Raw genomic sequence first — 24553 nt, 5'->3', positions numbered from 1 at the left:
ACCTGAATATATATCTCTACTGTAAATTGTATTCTATATCTTTGTTGTGTTTTATTATATTATCACTGTTCTGGAGAGACATGTACAGTAAATTACAATATCATTGTACAGTATGCACAAGACAATAAATACTGAATGTTTAATGATGAGATCACCTCAGGATAATTCCCTGCTGAAAGCACACTGCAACTGATCCACTATTTATTATTATTTGTAGTTGTAACAGTTTTTGATATTTATAAAAATTTGACAAAGACGACGACTCAAAGACAGCTTGAGTTTATGTTGGTATAAGTTGGGTCTTTGCAATCAACTTAAATGTTACACGAAAAAGGTTTAAGAACAATCACGATTGTCTCAAACTGAAAAGTTGTTAAAAATCTACTGGCTGTCACATGCCGCTCAATTGATATGGACGTGACATCCAGTATTTCACACATGCAGCTTTTAGTAATGAAAACGTTGATGGATCAAATCAATAAATACATAAATGACTGTTTTCCTAAAATGTTTCCTTGTCAGTTTTAAAACCAATTTTATATGTAGCGCTGTTTTTGAAAACCTTCTAAAAATAATGAAGCTTATTATTGTTTCACATGTGTATAATTTACAAGTGGGAATATGAAGTACATTTATAGATTGAAAATCTCTAGCTATGAGTTTCATGAGGCACATTCCGTTTGAAACACTGGATAGTAATAAGATTTGTTACTTTTACTATAATGTAACACTTCAGGGGAAAACGTAATGAACAACCATTCAAAATAGTAAAAAGAAACTGTACTTTATATCGGCGAAGTGTTAGAATCATGAAAGAGCTTAGAATGATTTGATAGCATAAGTATGAGACTGGAAGTCATTTATGTTTGACCAGATCGAAAACTGTTGTAATTTGTACAACTACAGCATCTCCAGCGTACTGTGCAGCGAGCGCGTCAACACTGTCTCGCAGAGGGCGTGATACGAGTGACGCTGGGAAAGGGCGTTCCGATAATCGCGTCATTACATGAGGGTGTGGTGTGTTGTGCTCTGGAGGGCGTTCCGTGACTGACGTCAGAGGTATGGCAGTCTGCCTCTTCACTCTGTTAGACTAATCCACCCCAGCCGAGCATTCATCGCGAGACATCAGTGCGTCAACCATCTTGGCAGAGAAGAGCGAACGCCGAAAATAGAAAAAGAAAAGAGAAGGTGGGAGGAGACAACAGAACAAAACAAACAAACAAACGAGGGCTGAGGAGCATGAAAGCTGCGGAGAGCCGAGCGTGAGGAGCGCGTCTGTCGGAAGTGCCATTTTAAACTTGGCGACCGTACGATAACAAAACACCGATGTGCTCCGAGCTCAGAAAGACTGAAAGCCTCGGGCGCTTTACCTTCATTGTCAAGGAAACTCCACGTTAAAGACGCGATGGGAAGGAACGACTGAGTCCCGTCTTCTAGCGGGGCGGCCAACAGCTAAGCTGGGCCATTTCAGAGTCATCACCGGTGGAGCTTTCGGGCCTGAGTTGGTCACGCCGTCGTGTCGGATCAGGGAGATTGTGAGCAAGCAAGCGACCTCCATAAGGTAAGAAGGCTCGCTGTTGTGGTTTGACTTGTTTATGTCACCGGGAAACCAACGACCACCGGCGGAGTTTGTCATTTAAGCGGGGCGGAGGTTCAGACGGACTGTAAATATTAAGAGTCCTATGCGGCCGGCTGCATGTTTACATCCCACGGCAGCCATCGTAAACTGTTTGTAATGTGAACAGTAATATAACGGCAAGTGATAAACTCTTAAGTGGGGGTTCTGTTTGTCCAAGGCGACTAACAACATTTCAGGGACGTTCGGGGTCACACAGTGTCATCATTACCACAACTAACACAAATAATACCTTCAAAAACAGTACACGTGTCGCGTTAACAATTTAGAAATGACTTTATTTTTGTCTGCTTATTGTACAAGTGTCCAAGTCGTTCTATTTTTTCAACAAGTTAAAAAGTTTACGTATAGCATCAGGATGTCTGGAATTTGTTTCTTTTTAATTGAGAGAAATCACAAAACCGTTGCATCTGCAGTTTAATGAGCTGTGTGTAATGCACACAGCCTGACAGTAATTACATAATTAATCTTCTAATTTCAAACTGCTGTAAGCATTAGGCCGATGCCTTGAAGTCACTACAGACACGTACAGTATTGGTGGCTTTTCCTTTCCATGGAATCTAATAGTTTTCATGTACACTTCAAATTCCCAGCAACAAAGGCAGCGAGAAAAGACAATTCTTACTGGAAAACTTTACAGACAGGTCGTACTTTATTAGTCTCCAGGAGGAAATGTGGCTTTTTACAGAAGCTCTAAGGTTTAAAGTTTCTTTATTTAGTCAGGTTTACACAAGAAAACATGAAATTTGCCGCCTTAGTTGCATCCAATAACAGACAGACAAATAGAAACAAGAAAGGTTAATGTAAGGCAGTTGGATAATACATATTTACACCAAAAAAAAAAAAGGTTACAGGCTATCTATCAAAACCTTAATCATTATCTCGGATATTTTTTCTTGAAAAGTCGTATGGCACAATGAAGAAAGGAGTTTGTGGCGCGATTTGTGTGTGTTTTCAAAGCGACTCTCCTTCCTGATTTACTGAACTTTAGTTCTCCATGTAATGAATGTCTGTCGTCAGTTGAGATGATTTCCAGTTTCTTTAACATCGCCTCCCCTCTGACACACACACACGCTACTCAAATCATCTCCATCAGCCCCAATAACTTGAACTTGACACTTGGTAGTCTGGTGGAGCTTTTTAAATTTTGGTTTGTCAGACTATTAAAGCAGGCAATGAAACTGAACGTGATGACAGACTGGATCAGACTGCGATAGACGGACAACATGAGCTCCTCGTCCACTTTAAGTAGTTTGAGTTTATGGAGGAGAAATAAGTGCTGGTTGTGTTTAGAGAATCATTTTTTTTTGTATTTGTATTCCAGTTGAGATTGTCATCAAGGTAAGTTCCTAAGTATTTCTATTCAGTCACTATTTCTACCTCTACTCCCAGAACTACAATAGGTGAACATACAGATTTCTGTCTCTTAAAATCAAATATCATTTCTTTGGTCCTTTTTTTACATTCAGAGTGAGAGACCAGTTTACCATCCAGTCCACTTGATTTAGATGTTGGCTTTCATCCTCCCCAGAGATGCGTCCTATCAGCATACTTGATAATGGAGCAGCAGCCATTGTTCTGTCTCGGGTCACTTGTGTACACAGTAAACCGTAATGGTGATACGACACACAGCCCTGCGGACTTCCTGTGTTTGAAAAGGTGTCCTGAACTTTAACTGTCTGTGAACGATTTAAAAGAAAGTTCTGAATCCATAGCTGAAGAAAAACCCAAAAAGAGTGCTGTGACAGGTGAACCAGGCTGATGAAGAAAGGCGTCGATTTGATGTAAGATAACAAGCAGAGCGTCTTCCACACCCTGTTTCTGCACACGTCAGTAAGCACGTTGATTGTTGTCTTGAGAAGACTCTGTCATTAAAATGTTATTCACCAAATGTTCAAAGCATTTCATTGGAATAGATGTAAGTGCCACTGGTCTGTAGTCATTTGAACAGCTTGGCCAAGAAATCTTCGATACAGGGGTACTGATCGATTGTTTCCACAGATTTGGTCCAATACCACAGGTCAGAGACCAGTTAAAAAGCAAATGAGAAACTGGGGAGAGCTGCTTAGAGCGAGACTTTAAGAGCCGCCAGCCTTTCTCCACTTCAGTTAAACTGAACCCCCTCATGGCAGAATTGCTGGTGTTTTTATAAAGCATCTCCTTTATTTCTGTATTTTGGGTGCTGACATCACTTGTTTCAAATACAACAACAACAACATTTATTTATATAGCACATTTTCATACAAACAGTAGCTCAAAGTGCTTTACATATTAAAGAATAGAAAAATGAAAGACAATTATAGAACAAAATAAATCAACATTAACATCGAATAAGAGTAAGGTTCAATGGCCAGGGCATTCTGGCATAGAAGTTATTCCGTTCATCTGCTAAAAGCTTGTGGTGTTTGTCAGCCAGAAACTTCACATTGTTTTTAGAGCCCAGTCCTGTCATTGTTTTTAGTCCCTTCAAGACCTGCTTTGGATTGCCATCATTAAACCACCTCTTGATTTTTTTTTTGTCCCCATACATCTTTTTATTTGGTTTAATTATCCTGTTGATCCTTTGCTGTGAAATTTGCTTTTCTTTTATCATCTTTTCTTGAGTGCATGTTGCTTTTCCAGTAGTAATGCTTTAACCTCTTTGGTGATCCATGGCTTACTGTTTGGTACACCTTGACAGTTTTTTCCTTAATGATCGTAGACTCACAGAATTTGATATGTTCACTGACCATGTAAGTGGCCTCATTCAGTGACTGTGAGGATGTCCGCACATCCCAGTTTGTACTGGAGAAGCAGTCCTGCAGTTCCTCTACACTGCCCTTGCACCAGTTTTGTGGTGTTTGTATGGCTGGTTTTTCTTGTTTCAGTTTCTGTTTGTACTTCGGGAGTAGATGAATAACGATGTGGTCATTAAACAAACAAACAGGTAGATGAACAAGTAAGTAAACACACACACTCACACACACACTTTGGTCTGAATGCACTCTGGAGTCCCACAAAGCAAGAAAAGCTCAAAAGAAAGAACAGTTTGGACTTGGCAGTCCCAGTGAGGCGTTCTTGCAGACGTATTGCTGTTGGTGTAAAGGAGCCCCACTAGTGTTTCTTGACACGCTTCTTCATGTGTTTGTAGTCGTATTACTACAAATGTTTGTGATGCGCCACCTGTTGGAATGACAAATGCAATGCATTTTATTACAACATGCAGTACATGATGGTGCACAGTCGACGTTAATGCTGAATTCTTTGCAGATTACTTGGATTTCAACCCACTTTAGAAGAGAAGCACCACTACTATTAATATTAAATTAAGACATGCCTGCTCTCCCATACAATACAAACAGTATGTTTTCATAAGTATTCACTGTACAATTATCATTAATTAACTTCACAATATCTCATAGCTTTTTGAGAGTACTGGCAGGGTCAAAAGAGACGGGGCACCATTTCAAGTTGCATTCTACAAAAGGAACAGTTAACATCCACGTCCCTTTGGAAATTGTGAAGCAAGTACTTTACTGGGCATCTCTTATGCATAATCTTGAAATAAAAGGTACTTTCTTTGTTTATACATAATAAAATATTTTTGAGGCAATAACCCAACTTTTTCCCAAGTGGTAATAATGTTAACAAAGTTGCTCCGATCTGCAATTACATGAGACACTGAAACCTCGTCATTTCGGTTATTACTATTCTTAATAGAGTGTCAGAAATACAAATTTCCACAAGCTGTGATACCTTAATGGTGGTTCTTTAGTTTTATCGAAAATCGCATACCCATCAGGCACAGGCCCTAGTAGTGTAACAGGAAAATTCAAATAAGAGGTAAACACATGGAGGGACACTGTGTGCTCAACCACTGACCTGCCAAATGAGTCACTTTATCAAACCAACTCTTTAGGATTTGTGACAAAGTGGTTAAGGCTTTGGACTTCAACCTCTGAGGTTGTGGGTTCAAATCCTGCTGCGGGCACCACGGTGTGACCCAAGGGAAGTCGCTTCACCTGCCTGGGATACAATTGGAAGGCAAAAACAAAGGAAGAAATGGGACCAATTGTATCTCAAATGTCACCATAGATAAAGGCATCAGTCAAATAAATAATAAAAATGCACCAAATATCAGCACTATTACAAATAGAACAATGTTGTGGAAATACAATTGTGCTTCTAGATGATCCTTCATGCCAGTAATAATTATGAAATTGTGATGGCTTAATAGGTCATTTTTCTGCATATCGGAAGGACGGAGAGTAAGGCTGGGTGATGTGACCATGAATCATTATTACGATTAGTTGAACGTTTTACCTCGATTACAATTAATGAATGCTTGTTTTACAGGTTTTCTGCCCTCATAGTTCACTGACAAGGTTTGTACTGTCATTGTCTTCTTCTTTCGGCTGCTCCTGTTAGGGGTTGACACAGCGGATCATCTTCCATGTCTTCCTGTCCTTGTCATCTTGTTCTGTTACACCCATCACCTGCATGTCCTCTCTCACCACATCAATAAACCTTCTCTTTGGCCTTCCTTGTTTCCTCTTACCCAGTAGCTCTATCCTTAGCATCCTTCTACCAATATATCCAGCATCTCTCCTCTGCACATGTCCAAACCAACGCAATCTCGCCTCTCTGACTTTGTCTCCCAACCGTCCAACTTGAGCTGACCCTCTAATGTCCTCATTTCTAATCCTGTTTATCCTCGTCACACCCAATGAAAATCTTAACATCTTTAACTCTGCCACCTCCAGCTCTTTCTCCTGCTTTCTGGTCAGTGCCACCGTCTCCACCCCATATAACACAGCTGGTCTCACTACTGTCCTGTAGACCTTCCCTTTCACTCTTGCTGATACCCGTCTGTCACAAATCACTCCTGATACTCTTCTCCACCCATTCCACCCTGCCTGCACTCTCTTCTTCACCTTTCTTCCACAATCCCCATTCCATTACTCTGTACTGTTGTTCCCAAGTATTTAAACTCATCCCCCTTCGCCAACTCTACTCCCCTCATCCTCCCCATTCCACTGACCTTCCTCTCATTCACACACATGTATTCTGTCTTGTTTCTCCTGACCTTCATTCCTCTCCTCTCATATCTCCACCTCTCCAGGGTCTCCTCAACTTGCTCCCTACTCTTGCTACAGATCACAGTGTCATCAGCAAACATCACAGTCCACAGGGACTCCTGTCTAATCTCGTCTGTCAACCTGTTCATCACCATTGCAAATAAGGCTCAGAGCCAATCACTGATGTAATCCCACCTCCGTTGCTCCTACCGCAGACCTCACCACGGTCACTCTTCCCTCGTACATATCCTCATCTCATCTGTGGTGCTCTTTGTTGGCATGAAACCATCCTGCTGCTCACTAATCATCATCTCACTTCTAAACTGAGCTTCCACTACTCTTTCCCATAACTTCATTCTGTGGCTCATCAATTTTATCCCCCTGTAGTTACTGCAGTCCTGCACATCCCCCTTATTCTTAAATATCCACACCAGTCCATTTCTTCTCCACTCCTCTGGCATCCTCTCACTTTCCAAGATTCCATTAAACAATCTGGTTATAAACTCCACTGCCATCTCTCCTAAACACCTCCATGCTTCCACAGGTATGTCATCTGGACCAACAGCCTTTCCATTTTTCATCCTCTTCATCACTGTCCTTACTTCCTCCTTGCTAATCCGTTGCACTTCCTGATTCACTATCTTCACATCATCCAACATCATCTCTCTCTCGTTCTCTTCATTCATCACCCACTCAAAGTACTCTTTCCATCTTCTCATCACACTCTCCTCACTTGTTAGTACATTTCCATCTTTATCCTTTATCACCCTAACTGCTGCACATCTTTCCCAGCTCGGCCCCCCTGTAGCCCACCGGTCCTTTTCTCCATCCTTAGTGTCCAATCTCTCATACAACTCATTTCTTTTCTTTAGCCTTCACCACCTCTCTCGTCACCTTGTGTCTTATCTCCTCGTACTCTTGTCTACTTTCTGCATCTCTCTGACTATCCCACTTCTTCTTCGCCATCCTCTTCCTCTGTATACTCTCCTGTACTTCCCCATTCCACCACCAGGATTCCTTATTCTCCTTCCTCTGTCCAGATGTTACACCAATTACCCTTCTTGCTGTCACCCTTACTACCCTTACAGCAGTAGCTCAGTCGGTAGAGCGGGTGGTCCAGCAATCGGAGGGTCGCAGGTTCGATCCTGGCTCCCGGCATGAGAATGCAGCTGTTGTGTCCTTGGGCAAGACACTTAACCTACCTTGCCTGCTGGTGGTGGTCGGAAGGATTGGTGGCGCCAGTGTTCGGCAGCCTCACTTCTGTCAGTGTGCCCCAGGGCAGCTGTGGCTACATAGTAGCTTATCATTACCAGCGTATGAATGTGTGTGTAACTGGGTGAATTACTGTTGTATTGTAAAGCGCCTAGGGGGGTTCTTGAACTCTAGTTAGGCGCTATATCAAATACAGGCCATTTACCATTTTTTTTACATCTGTTGTAGTTTCCCAGCTGTCTGGTAACTCTTCACTGCCACCCAGTGCCAGTCTCACCTCCTCCCTAAACTCAACCTTGCAGTCTCCCTTTTTCAATTTCTACCATTTGATCTTTGGCTCTGCCCTCACTCTCTTCCTCTTCTTCATCTCCAACGTCATCCTACAGACCACCATCCTATGCTGCCACTACTTTGCAGTCGTCAATCTCCTTCAGATTGACTCTTCTGCGTAGGATGTCATCTACCTGTGTGCATCTTCCTGCACTCTTGTAGGTAGATACTTCATTAATCCCAAGGGGAAATTCACATACTCCAGCAGCAGCATACTGATAAAGAACAATATTAATTAAAGATCAATAAAAGTGCAGTGCAAGTTAAAAAATGCAAGGTGGAGAATGTAAGGTGGGCAGGTATAACAGACAATAACTTTGTATAGTGTTAACGTTTACAACCTGGGTGGAACTGAAGAGTCGCATAGTGTGGGGTCTCCTCAGTCTGTCACTGGAGCAGGACAGCATCACCCTGTGTTCCTCCCTTTTCTTAAAATTACCCCTTTGTCAGTCTCTCTCTTTTTTTGAGCCATGCGTTGTTCGGATTCGATACGATTCATGACGTCCTCCAAGTGTTGAAGCGGATTGGTGTTGTCACCTTTGGTCGCTGAATCTGTTTTTCTGCAGTGTTTACATTTAACTGTTTTTTTTGTTGTCTTCTACACTGAAACCAAAATGCATCCAAACGACGGACATGACATTTATCTTAGGAAACAGCTGCTCGGTGTTTGAGTTTTCCTTCATGTTGTCTCCTTGTCACAGACTTGACAGCATGGAGTCATGTGACGACCCCACACGGCAGTATGTTTTTAAGGGGACAGTACATGAGCACACGCTGGGGAAAGTATTAATGGAATTGAACTCTTTGAGGGATGATATTTTTTTTCGGCAGGTGGCTGAAATGCGCAGCTTAGCAGCTGCCGTCACGTGGACCCCAGCTGCCAGAGCTAAAGGCGATTCTGGTGAGAGAGCAAAGCGAAATACTTCATGGATGCCATTTTGTGCATTATTGCTGAATCGGAATCTAGCTTATCACCCTCGATTTTGATGCAACTGATTGGGATCAAAAACGAAAGTGATGTACCAGCATCAGCTAATCGGTCGCTAGCTGATCGTGGTACTGAACACTTTTGTGAATGAGCCGGCAGCTGCTTGAAGACTCATGCTTGGGCTGGTCTCCTCGACCCCTGCTGTCCCACCTGTTCTGACATGGTGATACATTCACCTTCCTGGTCGCGATCGCTTCTGACTGCCCCCCCACCTTGTCTCGGCCTCACACTCCTTCTCGGGGGCTCTTTTCCCAGCTGCCTGCTTTCTCTCACACTAGCCTGTTCTCTTCCAACTCAGTCACTCACTCCTGCACTGGCTCCTTCTGTCCCCTGCCCGCTTTCTCTTTTTCCCATTGATCTTTTCTTTTTCTCTCTGTCCTCCTCGCAGTCATGCCTCTCCTTAATAATGGGGACGTGGCATGGGTGTGGTGATTAACAGCTCCCGGTACCCATTACAGGCATGAGTCATTCTGCACGTGTGCACTTAACTGTGGGAATGCCTGCACCATGCATAGGAACCGCTCTCGCCACACTACTGTGCCCCGCTTAAGACAGGAGTGCGGCGATTATTTATTTAAAATGGTGCCGAACAGCTGCGGACCTCGCGTTACCACAGCAGAGTGTTCTGAAGTTGTATTAACCACTTTGAAAGATGTACAGGTTAGGTGGATTGGCGATGCCACATTGACCCTTGGTGTGTGTGTGTGTGTGTGTCTTTTCATACTGGGATGGGCTGGGCTGGCATCTTGTCCAGTGATTGTCTCGGCCTTGCATCCGGTGAGCTTTCCAGTTCTGCATAAGTGGGTTTAGTAAATGGATTGAAAGTTGAAGCATTTTCAAATTTAATATTTACTTCATGAAAGAGACTTTTAAGTTAAAGAAATATTTGGTCACTGTGGTGTGTGTGCCATTTGACTGAAGTTTTCTTAGACCGTCACACAAGTGGCACAATCACGCTTATGATGCACATTTAAATTCATTGAAATTGCTGCTTGAGGGTCTGTTGTCTGACTGAAGAGGCCAAAAGTAGTTCACAAAATCGAGGAGCCGAAATGACTTCCTCCAGCGATGCTTGAAACGGCAAGCAGATCTGTAACTGGAGTGTCCTGCAGAATGTCTCTGCGCTCGTTTTAAGGCGAAGGTGGAATGAGTAGGATGGATTGGAATTTCGTATTCTTTGATTATCAGTGTATTTCCATTGGGAGAAACAACAACTCTTTATTGGAAATTTATTTTAGTAGCGTAGTGTTTCTGCTGGGGGGCCGTGCCTCCCCTTAAAGTCCACCTATGCCTAAAACTTTCTTTTTAAACAGAACATATGTGTTTGTCAGAGGAAATCTAACAGCCTCTACAACCTGATAAAGTAGGTGGATAAAATGAGATGAGAGACTTCATGTTGGTGGCAGTGGGTGCCCCTCAGGAAAAAGGACAGTCAGCCTTTGCACAAAAGAAATGGACCTCCACGCCATCTCCTCTGCCTAAAGTCCATTCGAGTGTCACAATTAAAAGAAGGTAATAGTCAAGTAAAGTCGATTGCACTAGCCAGCACTTTATTTTTCTCTCCCGTCAGACATTTTGGTGGTCTTTGTGCAGTCTCAGTTAAAACTGTACTGTGACACCTGTGGATATCTGAAGGGACAAGTTCTGTTTGGGAGCTTCTCTTTAGCACTACCAATTTCAACAACATACCTACTATTTATTGACATCCAGGGAAGGTTGAGTGAGGAAACATGGGGTGTCACTATAAAAAGCCTTTAAATCTATAAAAATGCATGTGAGTAACAGATCAGGAAGGAGCGAACGAATGAACGAATGGCAGGTCATTAAGGTTTCATATTCACATTTTCATGGACTGGACTGCCAATTACTCATGCTCTGTGGAAGAGCCGGCTATACTTCCTTAGAAGGCTGGAGTCCTTCAACATCTGCAATAAGATGCTGCAGATGTTCTATCAGACGATTGTGGCGAGCGCCCTCTTCTACGCAGTGGTGTGCTGGGGAGGCAGCATAAAGAAGAGGGACAAACTGGTGAGGAAGGCAGGCTCTATTGTAGGCACGGAGCTGGACAGTTTGACATCCGTGGCAGAGCGACGGACGCTGAGCAGGCTCCTGTCAATCTCACCGTCCTGCTCCAATGACAGACTGAGGAGACCCCACACTATGTGACTCTTCAGTTTCACCTTAAACATTAACATTACACAAGATTATGGACTGTTATACCCGCCTGGTACTCTCCACCTTGCATTGTTTAACTTGCACTTTGCTTTTATCACTCTTTAATTAATATTGTTTTTTATCAGTATGCTGCTTCTGGATTATGTGAATTTCCCCTTGGGATTAATAAAGTATCTATCTCTCTATCTATCCCTCTCTCGATCTATCCATCCTGATTGAATCTGAAAAGGCTCACTGTTCACACACACAAGGGAGCAGCTACAGGCAGATTGGTGAGCCTTGCTTCTCCCTGTTGAGTGTCTGTCCTTTTTTAAATGGCCACCCGTCTTCCAGCCTTCATCTGTGGTCTTCTCTTTTTAAATTCATTTCAGTCCGGTAGGGCTGAATGTTTCAAACAAACTCTCCACTTCTGTGTAGCCGTTTCCAATTAACAGCCACACACATACAGTATAATTTCCAACCCACATTGTGCAGAATTTCCATAAGAGTGCAACTCAACGGTTCCACAGGTTTTTGTTTTCTCTCCTTCATTTTTGTTTCTCCTGCAGTGGCCGACTGCATTTCTCCAGTGTACAGAGTCTGCCCGTTTTGTGCGGGTCTTTATGTCAGGCTGTGTCTGTTGAATTAAGAATTCTGCTCCAGGTCAATGTAAGTGTCATTTGGCATCTCTGAAGTCAGCCTCTTTTCTTCTCTTCCAGATCCATAGGGAGCTGCAATACAATGAAGCCCAGTCCATGGCTACAGTGAGTGGAAAGCTGAAGGGAAGAGCACAAAGTTAGCAAAATTGAAAGGATGGAGGAGATACCTGTGTGCGTTAAAGAGGAGCCATCTCTCCACATTAAGGAGGAACCCTGTGAGCTGCCATTCCTCAAAGTGAAGACCGAGCCATATGAGGAAGTGACTATCGACAGCAGAATTGGTGACTTTGAGCAGATCTGTCAAGAAGATTTGAAAGACCTGGCTGTGAAGGTGGAGTATGTGACTGAGGACTGCTGTCCAGATGTGGAAAACTCCGCTCTATCAACTGACCTGCCACTCCAGAGGTCATCTGCATGCATGAAGGCAGCTGGTCTTGACATGGACTCTTCCAGTTTCGATTGTAATGAAGACGTCTCGGCAGCTTTCAGCCAGTTGGAAAGCGGTAGGTGAAAGCGAGAGACCATAACAAGAGCTTGAGATTTGTTGCTGAACCCGTTAGCTAGCAAGAACGTTGAGAACCATAGACACATGGAATAAGTGAGCAGGTAGTATGGCAGACAGTAGGGCACAGTCATTCTGGACAAAATGGTAAAGCGTTAAAACAAAGTGGAGCCGTAAAAATAATACACTGACCACAAGTTGTGATGGATTTTTTGATGTGCAGAGTAAGCCTTAATTTGTACGCCTGCCCAATTAATTAAATACAAAAACGAATAACCATGTAGCCAAGTGCAAATACTAAACCACAAAGGTCTGTGATTCATACACCATGTGTCATTTTTTGCAGTTTTTAACTAGCATGGAAATCATGAGCCGTAGTGAAAAACAAGTCATCATTTATTGGATGTGCTTTTAATTACGATGCAGTAAACATGAACTGCATCACTTGCATATGAATCGCATTGCAATGTCCAGTAGTTAACAGGTTGGATTGCATTTAATTATGCCATGAATAACCTTTCATATGTGCTGTTCTTTGTGTGCAGAAAATCCATCAAATGTTTGTCATTCAAAGAAAACTGCCATACGGTATTAACCCAAAAAAGGAAATCTCATGGATATTCAAATTTAATAATAAAAATCTACAGAACAAAGTGTTCTGTTTCCTTGAGAAACAATGTTGTTGCTTTGAACATGAACCAAACGTAGAGTTCATTTTTAATACCTGGAACGTGAATGAGTACCGCAGACTTCATCCACCAATTGGCGTGTGTGGTCAACACTTGGCACACGTGTCACTGCTAAAGCTTTTGTTTCTGTCAGTATCTGCCGCACAGGAGGCCTCATGTTAAGAATGTCCCTTCAGAAGCCTCCTTAATCATTTTGTAATTGAATCATTGTGATAATTTATTTACTGTAGAGATGTGAATAAAAACATTTAGCCGATCTGAGTTTGAATACCTTAAAGAAAAATGGTTATCAACTGAAGCCCACCATCTGCTACCTCCTAGCTCCAACCCCAATACACTTTACAGAGAAAATAAGATTTCAACATAGACATCTTGACAGAATTACCCACAGCAGAATTTCTTAAAATTTTCTACCAATTCTGAGTTTTTGGGACAGGCAACTGAATATGTTAGGAATTATGAGGAAATTTAAAACTCTGCAGAAATGTAAATAAATAAAAAATACAAATAAAGCATATAAAACTAGTAACTGAAATGTGAATCACCGCGAGTATGAGAATGTGAGGACAATCATTAAGAGGGATATTAGAGATAAGAAAGGGCAGTTAGAGAAGAATATAGCAGATGAGACGAAAGACGACCCAAGGAGATTCCTTCGGAATTTTAGTAGTTGAGGAGGAGGTGAGGCACATCAGGAATAGCAAAGGGATAAATAAAAAAAATACAAACATTAGAATAACGGCTGCTGTAAACCTTCTGAGGTCGTCACGCAGCGGTGAAAGGGACTATTTTGCAGACACTGATGGATTTGGAAATTGTAGAGAGAGAAGTGCCGTTCAGATTAAGTAGGCTGCAATTAAAGAAATCGTCAGGACCAGATGATATTGACCCTCGAGTTCTTAAGGAGGCTAGCGAGTTCAGTTATAAACCCTTGATGCACATATTTAAGAAGTCTTTATACTGGGAAATTCCAAAGGACTGAAAAATGGCAAATATCATCCCATAAGCAAAATACCCGTGCTTCGCAGCGGAGAAGTAGTGTGTTAAAGAAGTCATGAAAAAGAAAAGGAAACATTTTGAAAATAACGTAACATGATTGACAATGTAATTGTTTTGTGACTGTTATGAGTGTTGCTGTCATCAAGGATTTGATTATCATTATTACTTTCAATCAGGTTCGTATTTGGAGGACGTGTTGTGTTCAAGCTACTTTCCGTGTTTGTCAACCGTTGTAAAGATAACAGGTTTCATTCATCAAAGTGTTCACTACCCAAATCACTAAAGGCAAGGAGGCGCATATTTTGAACGAAAAGGGAGAAGTCCGCGAAGGAGCGGAAAAGTGAGAAGGAAAACTGTTTAAATAATCAGCTGGGAAGGTGAATGGAAAGAAGCAGCCAGCGGTAAAGCAAGGAAGACTCCGTAATAAGGACGGCTGGGTGCGCGTAGAAGGTGTAACAATAGGATTGTTAAGCTTTATGATAATGTCACCGCACGGAGGGTTTAGAGAGACGTACTGGGAGAAGTATAGAATAGGGAACCCTGTGTGACTGTTCTGCTGTTCTCCTTTGACAGTTCTGTGGCTCTGCATATTTGTATGCACTTCTCTAAACTTGCATCACTGGTTCCGCACACAATTCGGTCACGTATAAGGGAACTTTTAATCTCCCTGAAATTGCATGTGCCTGCTAACACTCTCGGATCTGTGACGTAGTCGTCTATATTTTCTTCCCTTGCCTGATTTCTTGAAAAAAATCTGTACCTCTCTACAGTTTCATTTATTTTCGGGTTGTAATGTTAATCAAATTTACGTATCATCAAGCTCATGGTTAACTCATCAGGTCTTACATCACCGGTCAGCGCCTGACACAATTCTCTGCTGCTCTCTCCTATAAGATATTGGAATAATCTGACCTTAGTGTTTTCCTCTGCCTCCGGCATTGCAAGTTCTGTGAATAATCTGAACTCGTCCTTCCATGTTCTCCATGACTTCGCCAGGTCTTTAGCATCGAGGCTTAATGTCAGTGGCGGTCTCAGACCCTCCATTTTCCTTTCGTGTTAGCGTCTCAGCTTCCTGAACTTTTAACAGCAAACTGGCGTGACTTTCGGCGCAGTTACGTCACCTACGCTGCCACCATGTTTCTCTCTCGAGATTATTAAAAGGCACAGACTCACGCTTCCAACTTATGTCGGTTTATTTCACAGTAGTTAAAGCCAGAACAAAGTCAGTTCACGTGAGCCACTCGTGGTACATACATTGAAGCTTCTCAGCTGTGCTTGTGCTATCTCGTGCGATCTATCTCGCGGATATCGTATTCGTCTTAGGCATGACAAACGCCAGCGGCAGCCTGTCTATGAACCTAATTTAAAGTTAAGCTTTACACCCTGCTTTCCAATTCGTTTGCTCAGAGGGGACTGGGTGGTCTCGTGGTCTGGAATCCCTACAGATTTTATTTTTTTTTCTCCAGCCTCTGGAGTTTTCTTTTTGTTTTTTCTGTCCACCCTGGCCATCGGACCTTACTTATTCTATGTTAATTAATGTTGAGTTATGTTTATTTTTTATTGTGTCTTCTATTTTTTGTTTCTTCATTTTGTAAACCACTTTGAGCTACATTTTTTTGTATGAAAATGTGCTATATAAATAAATGTTGTTGTTTGCATAAGCACAGTCCTTCAGCAGCAATTTTAACTCCGTTACAAAGTGATCAAATGTCTCGTTTGTACCCTGCGTCTTCTCATTAAACTTGTATCTTGCACATATCGTATTCGTCGTAGGCATGACAAACACCAGCGGCAGCCTGTCTATGAACTTAATTTAAACTTAAGGTTTACACCGTCCTTTGTTTCCGCTGTAGCTGCACTTATGAATATGCTTGTATGCGTCACTCGCTTCATATTCTTTTGCTGCCTTCTCAATTGTGTAATGCGTTTTTTGAACAGGTTTCATTCATCGAAGTGTTCACTACCCAAATCGGTACTCGTGAATCTAAGATGTATAACAGGCATTTTTTTAATAGTTTAAGCCTTAAAATACCCATCCCAACCGCTTTAAACACATGCAAACTTATTACAACACACTTTATAAACACATATGATACCACGTAGCGTGCCTCTCGGGGTTGAGTGAAGCGATTGAGACTAGATCATCTTGGACAGACACTTTGACAACACGCAAGACTAGACAACCTTAGGAAGCAAAACCCGTGAGGCGGTGACTTTTGCACATCACTCCCTACTTACTAGGGATTCCATTCCCGGGAATTCGGGAATCCCACATGTCATTCCCAGGAATGACACAGAGCACGAGCATCTCACATGTGAACGGTTTTAGAACGGCCGACACTTATTTTTAATAAAACTACTTCAATATGTTGACACCAATAAAAGACTAACCTTATCTACAAGCAGTTCATGCTGTCATACAAGTAAGTGCATGTATCTAGTTCAGAGGTGCCCACACTTTTTCGGCTTGCGAGCTACTTTAAAATGACCAGGTCGAACCTACATTAAAATGCTATATACAGTATATAGTTTTACAGTAATCCCTCGCTATATCGCGCTTCGACTTTCGCGGCTTCACTCTATCGCGGATTTTAAATGTAAGCACATCTAAATATATATCACGGATTTTTCTTGTTCGCTTTCTGGACAATGGGTCTTTAATTTAGGTTACATGCTTCCTCAGTTTGATTGCCCAGTTGATTTCATACAAGGGACGCTATTGGCGGATGGCTTAGAAGCTACCCAGTCAGAGCATGTATTACATATTAACTAAAACTCCTCAATGCTATAAGATATGCTTCCCGCGTGGCGCTTGTTTTGTTTGCTTCTCTCTGTCTCTCTCACTCTGTCTGCCTGACGGAGGGGGTGTGAGCAGAGGGGCTGTTTACACAGTGGCTGTTTGCTCAGAGGACACGGACGCTCCGCTACAAAATACCGCTTTATCACGGTGCTTCTGTATACTTAAAAGCACGTATTGATTTTTTGATTGTTTGCTTTTCTTAGCGAGCGCTCTCTCTGACATTCTCTGCTCTTCACGGTGCTCCTTTGAAGATAAGATATGTTTGCATTCTTTTAATTGTGAGAAAGAACTGCCATCTCTGTCTTGTAATGAAGCACAGTTTAAACGTTTGACTAAAGGGTGTTATTTCATTTCTAGAGGGCTCTAATAATGTTAACAGTGTGGGAGAGTTTATAAGGGCTGAAAATATATAAAAATAACCATACAAACATATGGTTTCTACTTCGCGGATTTTCACCTATTGCTGGGGGGTCTGGAACGCAACCCCCGCGATCGAGGAGGAATTACTGTGCTGTCAAATAATGCAAAGAGTATGCGACACGTGTTTTGCCCTTTACATTGTGCCACAGCGTGTGGTTCGTTTATTTGACAGCATGTAGATCGGGGTAATGACATTCATGGCATTCATAGTCTGAATCACAATCTGATTGTATGGGTGCATGTGGGATGACCAGTGTGCAAATGCCATAGGGAGGATATATGATAGACTAACGTTTAAGAATTTTTTTTTTAATGCAACGCGATCTACCTGATCAGATACTGGTACACTTGTTCTAAACAACGCCCGTGCTTGCGTTGCTTTGAAACACCGCCATTTCAGCTTTTACTGATGCATCCAGTTTCTTGTCATCATTCTGTGATGCTAAGTTTCTTGGCACAGATAATGCGGATGCAACAGACTGACGCATTGCAATTTTAAGTTGCTGTTCAGAGCTGTTGTCTGACAGATGTCAATGAAGTCTGCCCTGTCCCGGCATTCGTGAGCTGCAGAGTGCAGACTCTACCCAGTCCACTGTGCTTGGTCTTAGTCGGAGCCGGGAGACTGACGACTGCTGCTGGTTGACTGAATCAGTCTTCAAAACACTACACCGTGGGGCAAAAAAACGCGCCACTTAATTATTTTCAACTATAACTCTGTTATTTTTTATACGCTATATATGCAAGCTTGGAATCCCGGAGCCCGGTAATAGATTCCCTACTACCTACAAACGATTTTAAAGCAAGTTCACTGACATCTAACCTAGCAGTTGTTGGAATGCTTTTGGCAGACACACTTCAGGTGCTTCCAGCTCTTAAAACAACGACAAGCCAAACACGCAGCTTGCCAGCAGATGATCCGAGCACTTCTCCTTAGCGTGTGTTCAGCCCTCACAAACACACACACACACACTCCTCCTCCTTCAGAACGTGCAGAGCGACAAGCAGAAAAGGTATCTTGACAGAAGCAGCACAAAGCCAGTAGCCGATTCGTCCTCTTGTGCTTAGCGTGCGTTCAGCTCCCCCCTTCACAAAGCGAGCGGCAGAGACGCGAATTGGCAAATGGACAGCCGCTGTACAGGCTTTTAAATGATTGAGGCAAAGCGTGACATGCACAACACACAGCTGGCCAGCAGCAGCAAGATGGCAGCTGAACCGATCGCATCTCTTTAGCGTGCGTTCAGACCCCCCATCACAACGCGAGCAGCGTTATTAGTGCCGCGAGAAAGAGATGTAACCACACCCGGGGCAGGAAATAAAGGACAAGTATTGTTTTTACAAAAGTTTAAAAGTAAAAATGAAAATAATGCATATGTAACAATTCCCATGAAAAGAACAATTTCTTTAAATTGTTTATACGGTAAACCAAACCTGGGGGTAGGCGAGCGAATCGAGCAGGGGGCAGAGCCCCCTCATAATAATAATTGTATTAATAAGTCCGTGATGTAGCGGGGGGGATCACTGTATAACTAATAAGCTTGTTAAAATTATGAAGAGAATCAGTCCAGTGGATCGAGACTGTTGTTTTCAAATGAGTTAATTGAGAACACAGGGGCGCAGATTGAAACTCCTCCCACACCCATTTTTGCTTCAGCAATCACTGAAGCCACTTTCCGCTTGGCCTGCCGGTACCTGTTAGCCACCTTTGGAGTCCCACAGGACAAAAGGGTCCGGTAGGACTCCTTCTTCAGCTTGACGGCATCCCTCACCGCTGGTGTCCACCAACAGGTTAAGGGATTGCCGCCACGACAGGCACCAACCACCTTACGGCCACAGCTCCGGTCAGCCGCCTCAACAATAGAGGCACGGAACATGGCCCAATCTGACTCCGTGTCCCCCCCCACCTCCCTCGAGAAGTGGTCGAAGTTCTGCCGGAGGTGGGAGTTGAAGCTACTTCTGACAGGGGACTCTGCCAGACATTCTCAGCAGACCTGCACAACACGTTTGGGTCTACCAGGCCTGACCGGCATCCTCCCCCACCATCGAAGCCAACTCACCACCAGGTGGTGATCAGTTGACAGCTCCGCCCCCTCTTTGCCAGAGTGTCCAAGACATGGTGACCACAAATTTGATCATCAAACTGAGGCCTAGGGTGTCCTGGTACCAAGTGCACATATGAACACCCCTATACCTAAATTTGGTGTTCGTTATGGACAATCCGTGATGAGCACAGAAGTCCAATAACAAAACACCGCTCTGGTTCAGATCGGGGGGGCCAGTCCTCCCAATCACACCCTTCCAGATCTCACTATCATTGCCCACGTAAGCACTGAAGTCTCCCAGAGGAACGAGGGAGTTCCCAGCAGGTGTGCCCTCTAGCACCCCCTCCAGGGACTCCAAAAAGGGTGGGCCCTCTAGACTGCTGTATGGTGCACACCCAGAGGCAGAGGGAGGCTAGCCTCTTGTCTACTGGAGTGAACCCCAATGAACAGGCTCCAAGTCGGGGGGGCAATAAGTACCAACTCCAGAGTGGTAGAGAGTCCAGCCCCTGTCAAGGAGATTGGTTCCAGAGTCCAAGCTGTGCGTCGAGGTGAGCCCAACTATATCTAGCCGGAACCTCTCGACCTCGCGCACTAGCTCAGGCTCCTTCCCCTTCAGAGAGGTGACAGTCCATGTCCCAAGAGCCAGCTTCTATAGCCGAGGATTGGACAGCCAAGGTCCCCGCCTTTGGCCACCACCCGACTCACACTGCACCCGACCTCCTTGGCCCCTCCTACAGGTGGTAAGCCCATGGGAAGGGGGACCCATGTTGCCTCTTCGGGCTGTGTCCTAGGCTGTGTCCGAGCTCCTAGGATCATTGGGACACGCAAACCCCTCCACCACCTTAAGGTGGTGGCTCAAGGAGGAGCCATCAACCACAATTCACCGAAGTGTGCCGCATTACAATGCCACAATCCTCATGCATTTGTGCGTCCTTTTGAGCACTCCATATTATAACACAGACTAATGGGGGAAGATCCCCTTAAGATTTGTGAGTGCATTGATAGACTCGCGTGACTAGGAGGGACACTGGGGGCCAGATGTATGCTCCTCAGAATTTCTAGAGCACTGATAGTCATATGTTATAGTAGGGGGGTTCCAGTTGGAGCTTTGAGTGTATGAGTTTGCAAGTATTGCTTCAGAAAGTCCCCTTGGGGGTTTAGAGAGTGAGGTGCCTGTTCATAACCGTCGAGTTAGAGTTTTAAATTTTGCGTACAAATGTATCACACAACACTAAAGTAGAGTGCTCCTTCAGTGTTAAATATTTATTAATGTGATGTAAGAGTATTGGTGAGCTGGGGCTATGGTGTGGGGTGCATGGAGCATAAACTGCAAATGCTGTGTTTCCTGAAAAAGAGAGATGCGTTTTTCATTTGAGTTTAACTGAAACATTTTAAAACATCTTTCTCTGCCTTTTTTTTTGATCTTTAGTGAAGCAAGTTTGGGAATACCCTGAGAAAACCCCAGAGAAGACCGACTCCACTGAGGATCTCCTTGTTAATTCCAAAATGGACGAAGAGTTGATAAAAGTGGAAGTTTATGCATGTGACCAATGTGGGCAGAGGTTTGCACAGAAAAGTGGCTTTCAGCCTCACGCCGATGGGAGTTCTTTTTGCTGCATTAACTGTGAAAATGCATTGAAATTAAACGACACAGTGCCGAGCCATGCGAGTGTTCAAGCGTATTGCTGCCAACATTGTGGGAAGTCATTCAGACAGAAGTGGTACCTTCAGTGTCACTTGAGAATGCACACCGGAGACCGGCCTTACTGCTGCTTAGAGTGCGGAAAGAGCTTCATAATGAACGCCCACCTAAAACGCCACTTAAGAATTCACTCTGGAGAGAAACCCTTCTCCTGCAAACACTGCGGAAAGAAGTTTGGCGGACAGTCCGATCTTCAGTGCCATCTCCGGTATCATACTGGAGAAAAGCTCTTCTGCTGCAAAGAATGTGGAAAGAAGTTTAAGCAGATCTGGGATCTCCAATGCCATCTGCGAATCCACACCGGTGAGAGGCCGTACAGTTGCTCGGACTGTGGAAAGAGCTTTGTAATGAATGCTCATCTCAAACGACATTTAAGAGTTCACACTGGCGAGAAGCCCTACTTCTGTAAAGAGTGTGGAAAGAGCTTTGCAGGACAGTCCGGTCTCCAGTGGCACCTCCGATGTCACACTAGGGACCATCCATATTGCTGTAAGCACTGCGGAAAGACATTTGCAGAGAAGTCCGATCTCCAATTCCATCTTCAGTTGCACACTGGAGAGAAGGCTTATAGCTGCACAGAATGTGGAAAGCGGTTCAAACAGGTGTGGTACCTTCAGTGCCACTTGAGAACTCACACGGGTGAGAGGCCTTACCGCTGCATGGACTGTGGCAAGAGCTTCAGAATGAATGCCCATCTGAAACGCCATTTAAGAATTCACACTGGGGAGAAGCCCTATTGCTGTAGTCACTGCGGAAAGAAATTTGCCGGTCAGTCGGATCTCCAGTATCATCTCCGGTTTCACACTGGGGAGAAGCCATATTCCTGTACGGACTGTGGAAAGAGGTTTAGGGTGAGGATATCCCTTACCCGGCACCTGAGAATTCATACTGGGGAAAAACCGTACAGTTGCTCGGACTGCGAGATGAAGTTCAAAACGAAACAAGCTCTGCAGAGCCATGTGACCGTTCACACTGGACAGAAGCCTTATTGCTGCACAGTCTGTGGAAAGGCATTCAGGCAGAAGTGGTGCCTCCGATACCACCTCCGAATTCACACAGAGGAGACCCCCTACTCCTGCACAGAATGTGAAAAAACATTTCAGAAGGAAACGGACCTTCAGAAGCACATGAGAAATCACTCTGCAGTGAGCCCCATTTGTGACATAGACTCGGAAAACAATTCTAACGAAGAAGAAGGACATGTGCCTCACCAACAGTCCGGTGAAAACCCTTGAAATATTCACAGATTCTCCTGATACTTCCTGCTTGTTAGGAGGGACTGAGCAATCATTCATACCTTGTGATGGTTAGGCACAGGGTTAGGGTTAGGGTTAGTATTAGGGAGTTACCCAGAGAATCTAATGAGAAGCGAAACAAAATTCCCCTTTGATTGGCTAACTGAACAGATTACAATATGCAAGCTTTCGAGTCAGCTCAGGCCCCCTTCTTAACTTGCCTGAAGAAAGCTTGCATGTTGCAATCTGTTGAGTTAGCCAATCAAAGGGGTCGTTTTGTTTCAACGGAGTGAAGCTGCGGACTGCAATACCTCTGATGTTAGACACAGAATGCCCTTCAGAGCACAACACACCACATGACGCGATTATCGTAATGCTCTTTCCCAGCGTCACTCACATCATGCCCTCTGCGAGACAAGTGTTGATGCGCTCGCTGCACAGTATGATGTAGTTGTACAAGTTACAACAGTTTTCGATCTGGTCAAACATAAATGACTTCCAGTCTCATACTTATGCTATCCAATCTTTCTAAGCTCTTTCATGATTCTAACACTTCGTTGATATAAAGTACAGTTTTTTTTACTGTTTGAAATGGCTGTTCATTACATTTTCTCCTGAAGTGTTGCATTATAGTAAAAGTAACAAATCTTATTACTATCCAGTGTTTCAAGTGGAATGTACCTCATGAAACCCATAGCTAGAGATTTTCTTCAATCTATAAATGTATTTCATATTCCCACTAGAAAAACATGCATATGTGAAACTTAACTTTTAAAAGGTTTTCAAAAACAGTGCTACATATTAAATTGGTTTTAAAACTGACAACGAAACATTTTAGGAAACAGTCAGTTATGTATTTATTGATTTGATCCATCAACGTTTTCATTACTAAGCTGCATGTGTCAAATACTGGATGTCATGTCCATATCAATTGAAAGGCATGTGATAGCCAGTAGAGTTTACATAATTTTACATTTTTTAACAACTTTTCAGTTTGAGACAATCGTGATTGTTCTTAAACCTTTTTCGTGCAACATTTAAGTAGTTTGCAAGGACCCAACTTACAGTATACCAACATAGAAACAAACTGTCTTTGAGTCGTCGACTTTTTAAAATTTTGATAAATATCAAAAACTGTTAAAACTACTAATAATAATAAATAGTGGATCAGTTACAGTGTGCTTTCATCGGGGAATTATCCCAAGGTGATCTCATCATTAAACATTCAGTATTTATTGTCTTGTGCATACTGTACAATGATATTGTAATTTACTGTACACGCCTCTCCAATCAATCAATCAATCAATCAACATTTATTTATATAGCACATATTCATACAAAAAAATGTAGCTCAAAGTGCTTTACAAAATGAATAGAGAAATAGAAGACACAATAAAAGATAAACATAAGTCAACATTAATTAACATAACTCCAGAACAATGATAATATAATAAAACACAACAAAGATATAGAATACAATTTACAGTATTGATATATATTCAGTTATATTTTAGATATTTATACCTAGTCTTTTTCTTACAGTGTTTCTTATTATGATTGTAACTCTTTAACTAAACACTTCCTTTCAAGCCATACTTGGCGCCATTGGTTCTTTACTTTTTGCCAGAAGGGAGGATGAAGACAAACACTTGTGCAGGATGGCCGAGAGTCTAATAATCTTAGCAGAATGTCTCTTAGATACCCTAGATATAAGGCAGCTGGGTGCCAGTAATAGTTTGTGGCTTTCAGCATCCTCGCGTGTGTGCCCTACCAGGATGTGATGCCGCCAGTGAAGATGGACTCCAGACAGCACCTGTGAGACGTCTCAGGAAGGCATCGGTGAACTTGACTATGTTCAAAATGTGCTGTTCCCTCCTCAATTCATCAGTGATTGTTACTGTATGAAATTTTAAAAAGCTCACCATTTCCACAGCACCCACACCCAAAAATTAGACAACAGCGTAATCCGTTCTCTGAAGTCTATGACCTGCTCCTTAATTTTTGGACATTAAAGGTCAGATTATCCTGGTACCGCTTAGTCAGCAGGTAGACCTCTTGTCTGCAAGCCATTTAATCAATGGTGGTGATCAGGCCTATGATGCTGATGTGAGTAGCATTTTTAATGATGGAG

At 43.0% G+C, this 24553-nt stretch overlaps 1 protein-coding gene across 1 annotated transcript; it reads left to right on the top strand.

Annotated features, from left to right (window-relative positions):
- Positions 1–1101: 1101 nt before the first annotated feature.
- LOC120528499 (gastrula zinc finger protein XlCGF57.1-like) lies at positions 1102–23783 on the top strand. Its single transcript, XM_039752676.1, has 3 exons — positions 1102–1561; positions 12097–12539; positions 20915–23783. Exons 2-3 carry the CDS (start codon positions 12191–12193, stop codon positions 22420–22422), a joined length of 1857 nt encoding a protein of 618 aa, XP_039608610.1. The 5' UTR covers positions 1102–1561; positions 12097–12190; the 3' UTR covers positions 22423–23783.
- Positions 23784–24553: the final 770 nt, after the last annotated feature.

The sequence above is a fragment of the Polypterus senegalus genome, chromosome 4 (assembly GCF_016835505.1).
Source record: "Polypterus senegalus isolate Bchr_013 chromosome 4, ASM1683550v1, whole genome shotgun sequence".
Classification (NCBI taxonomy): domain Eukaryota; kingdom Metazoa; phylum Chordata; class Cladistia; order Polypteriformes; family Polypteridae; genus Polypterus; species Polypterus senegalus.
Note: the sequence above shows the minus strand (reverse complement) of the source record. Positions and strands in the feature narration are given on the sequence as shown.

What these genes read in the sequence shown, in the direction of transcription:
- LOC120528499 (XM_039752676.1), top strand. Translation starts at nt 12,191, where the DNA reads ATGGAGGAGATACCTGTGTGCGTTAAAGAGGAGCCATCTCTCCACATT. An exon ending in TTTCAGCCAGTTGGAAAGCG is followed by an intron (nt 12,540 to 20,914) that starts GTAGGTGAAAGC and finishes TTTGATCTTTAG; the next exon opens with TGAAGCAAGTTTGGGAATAC.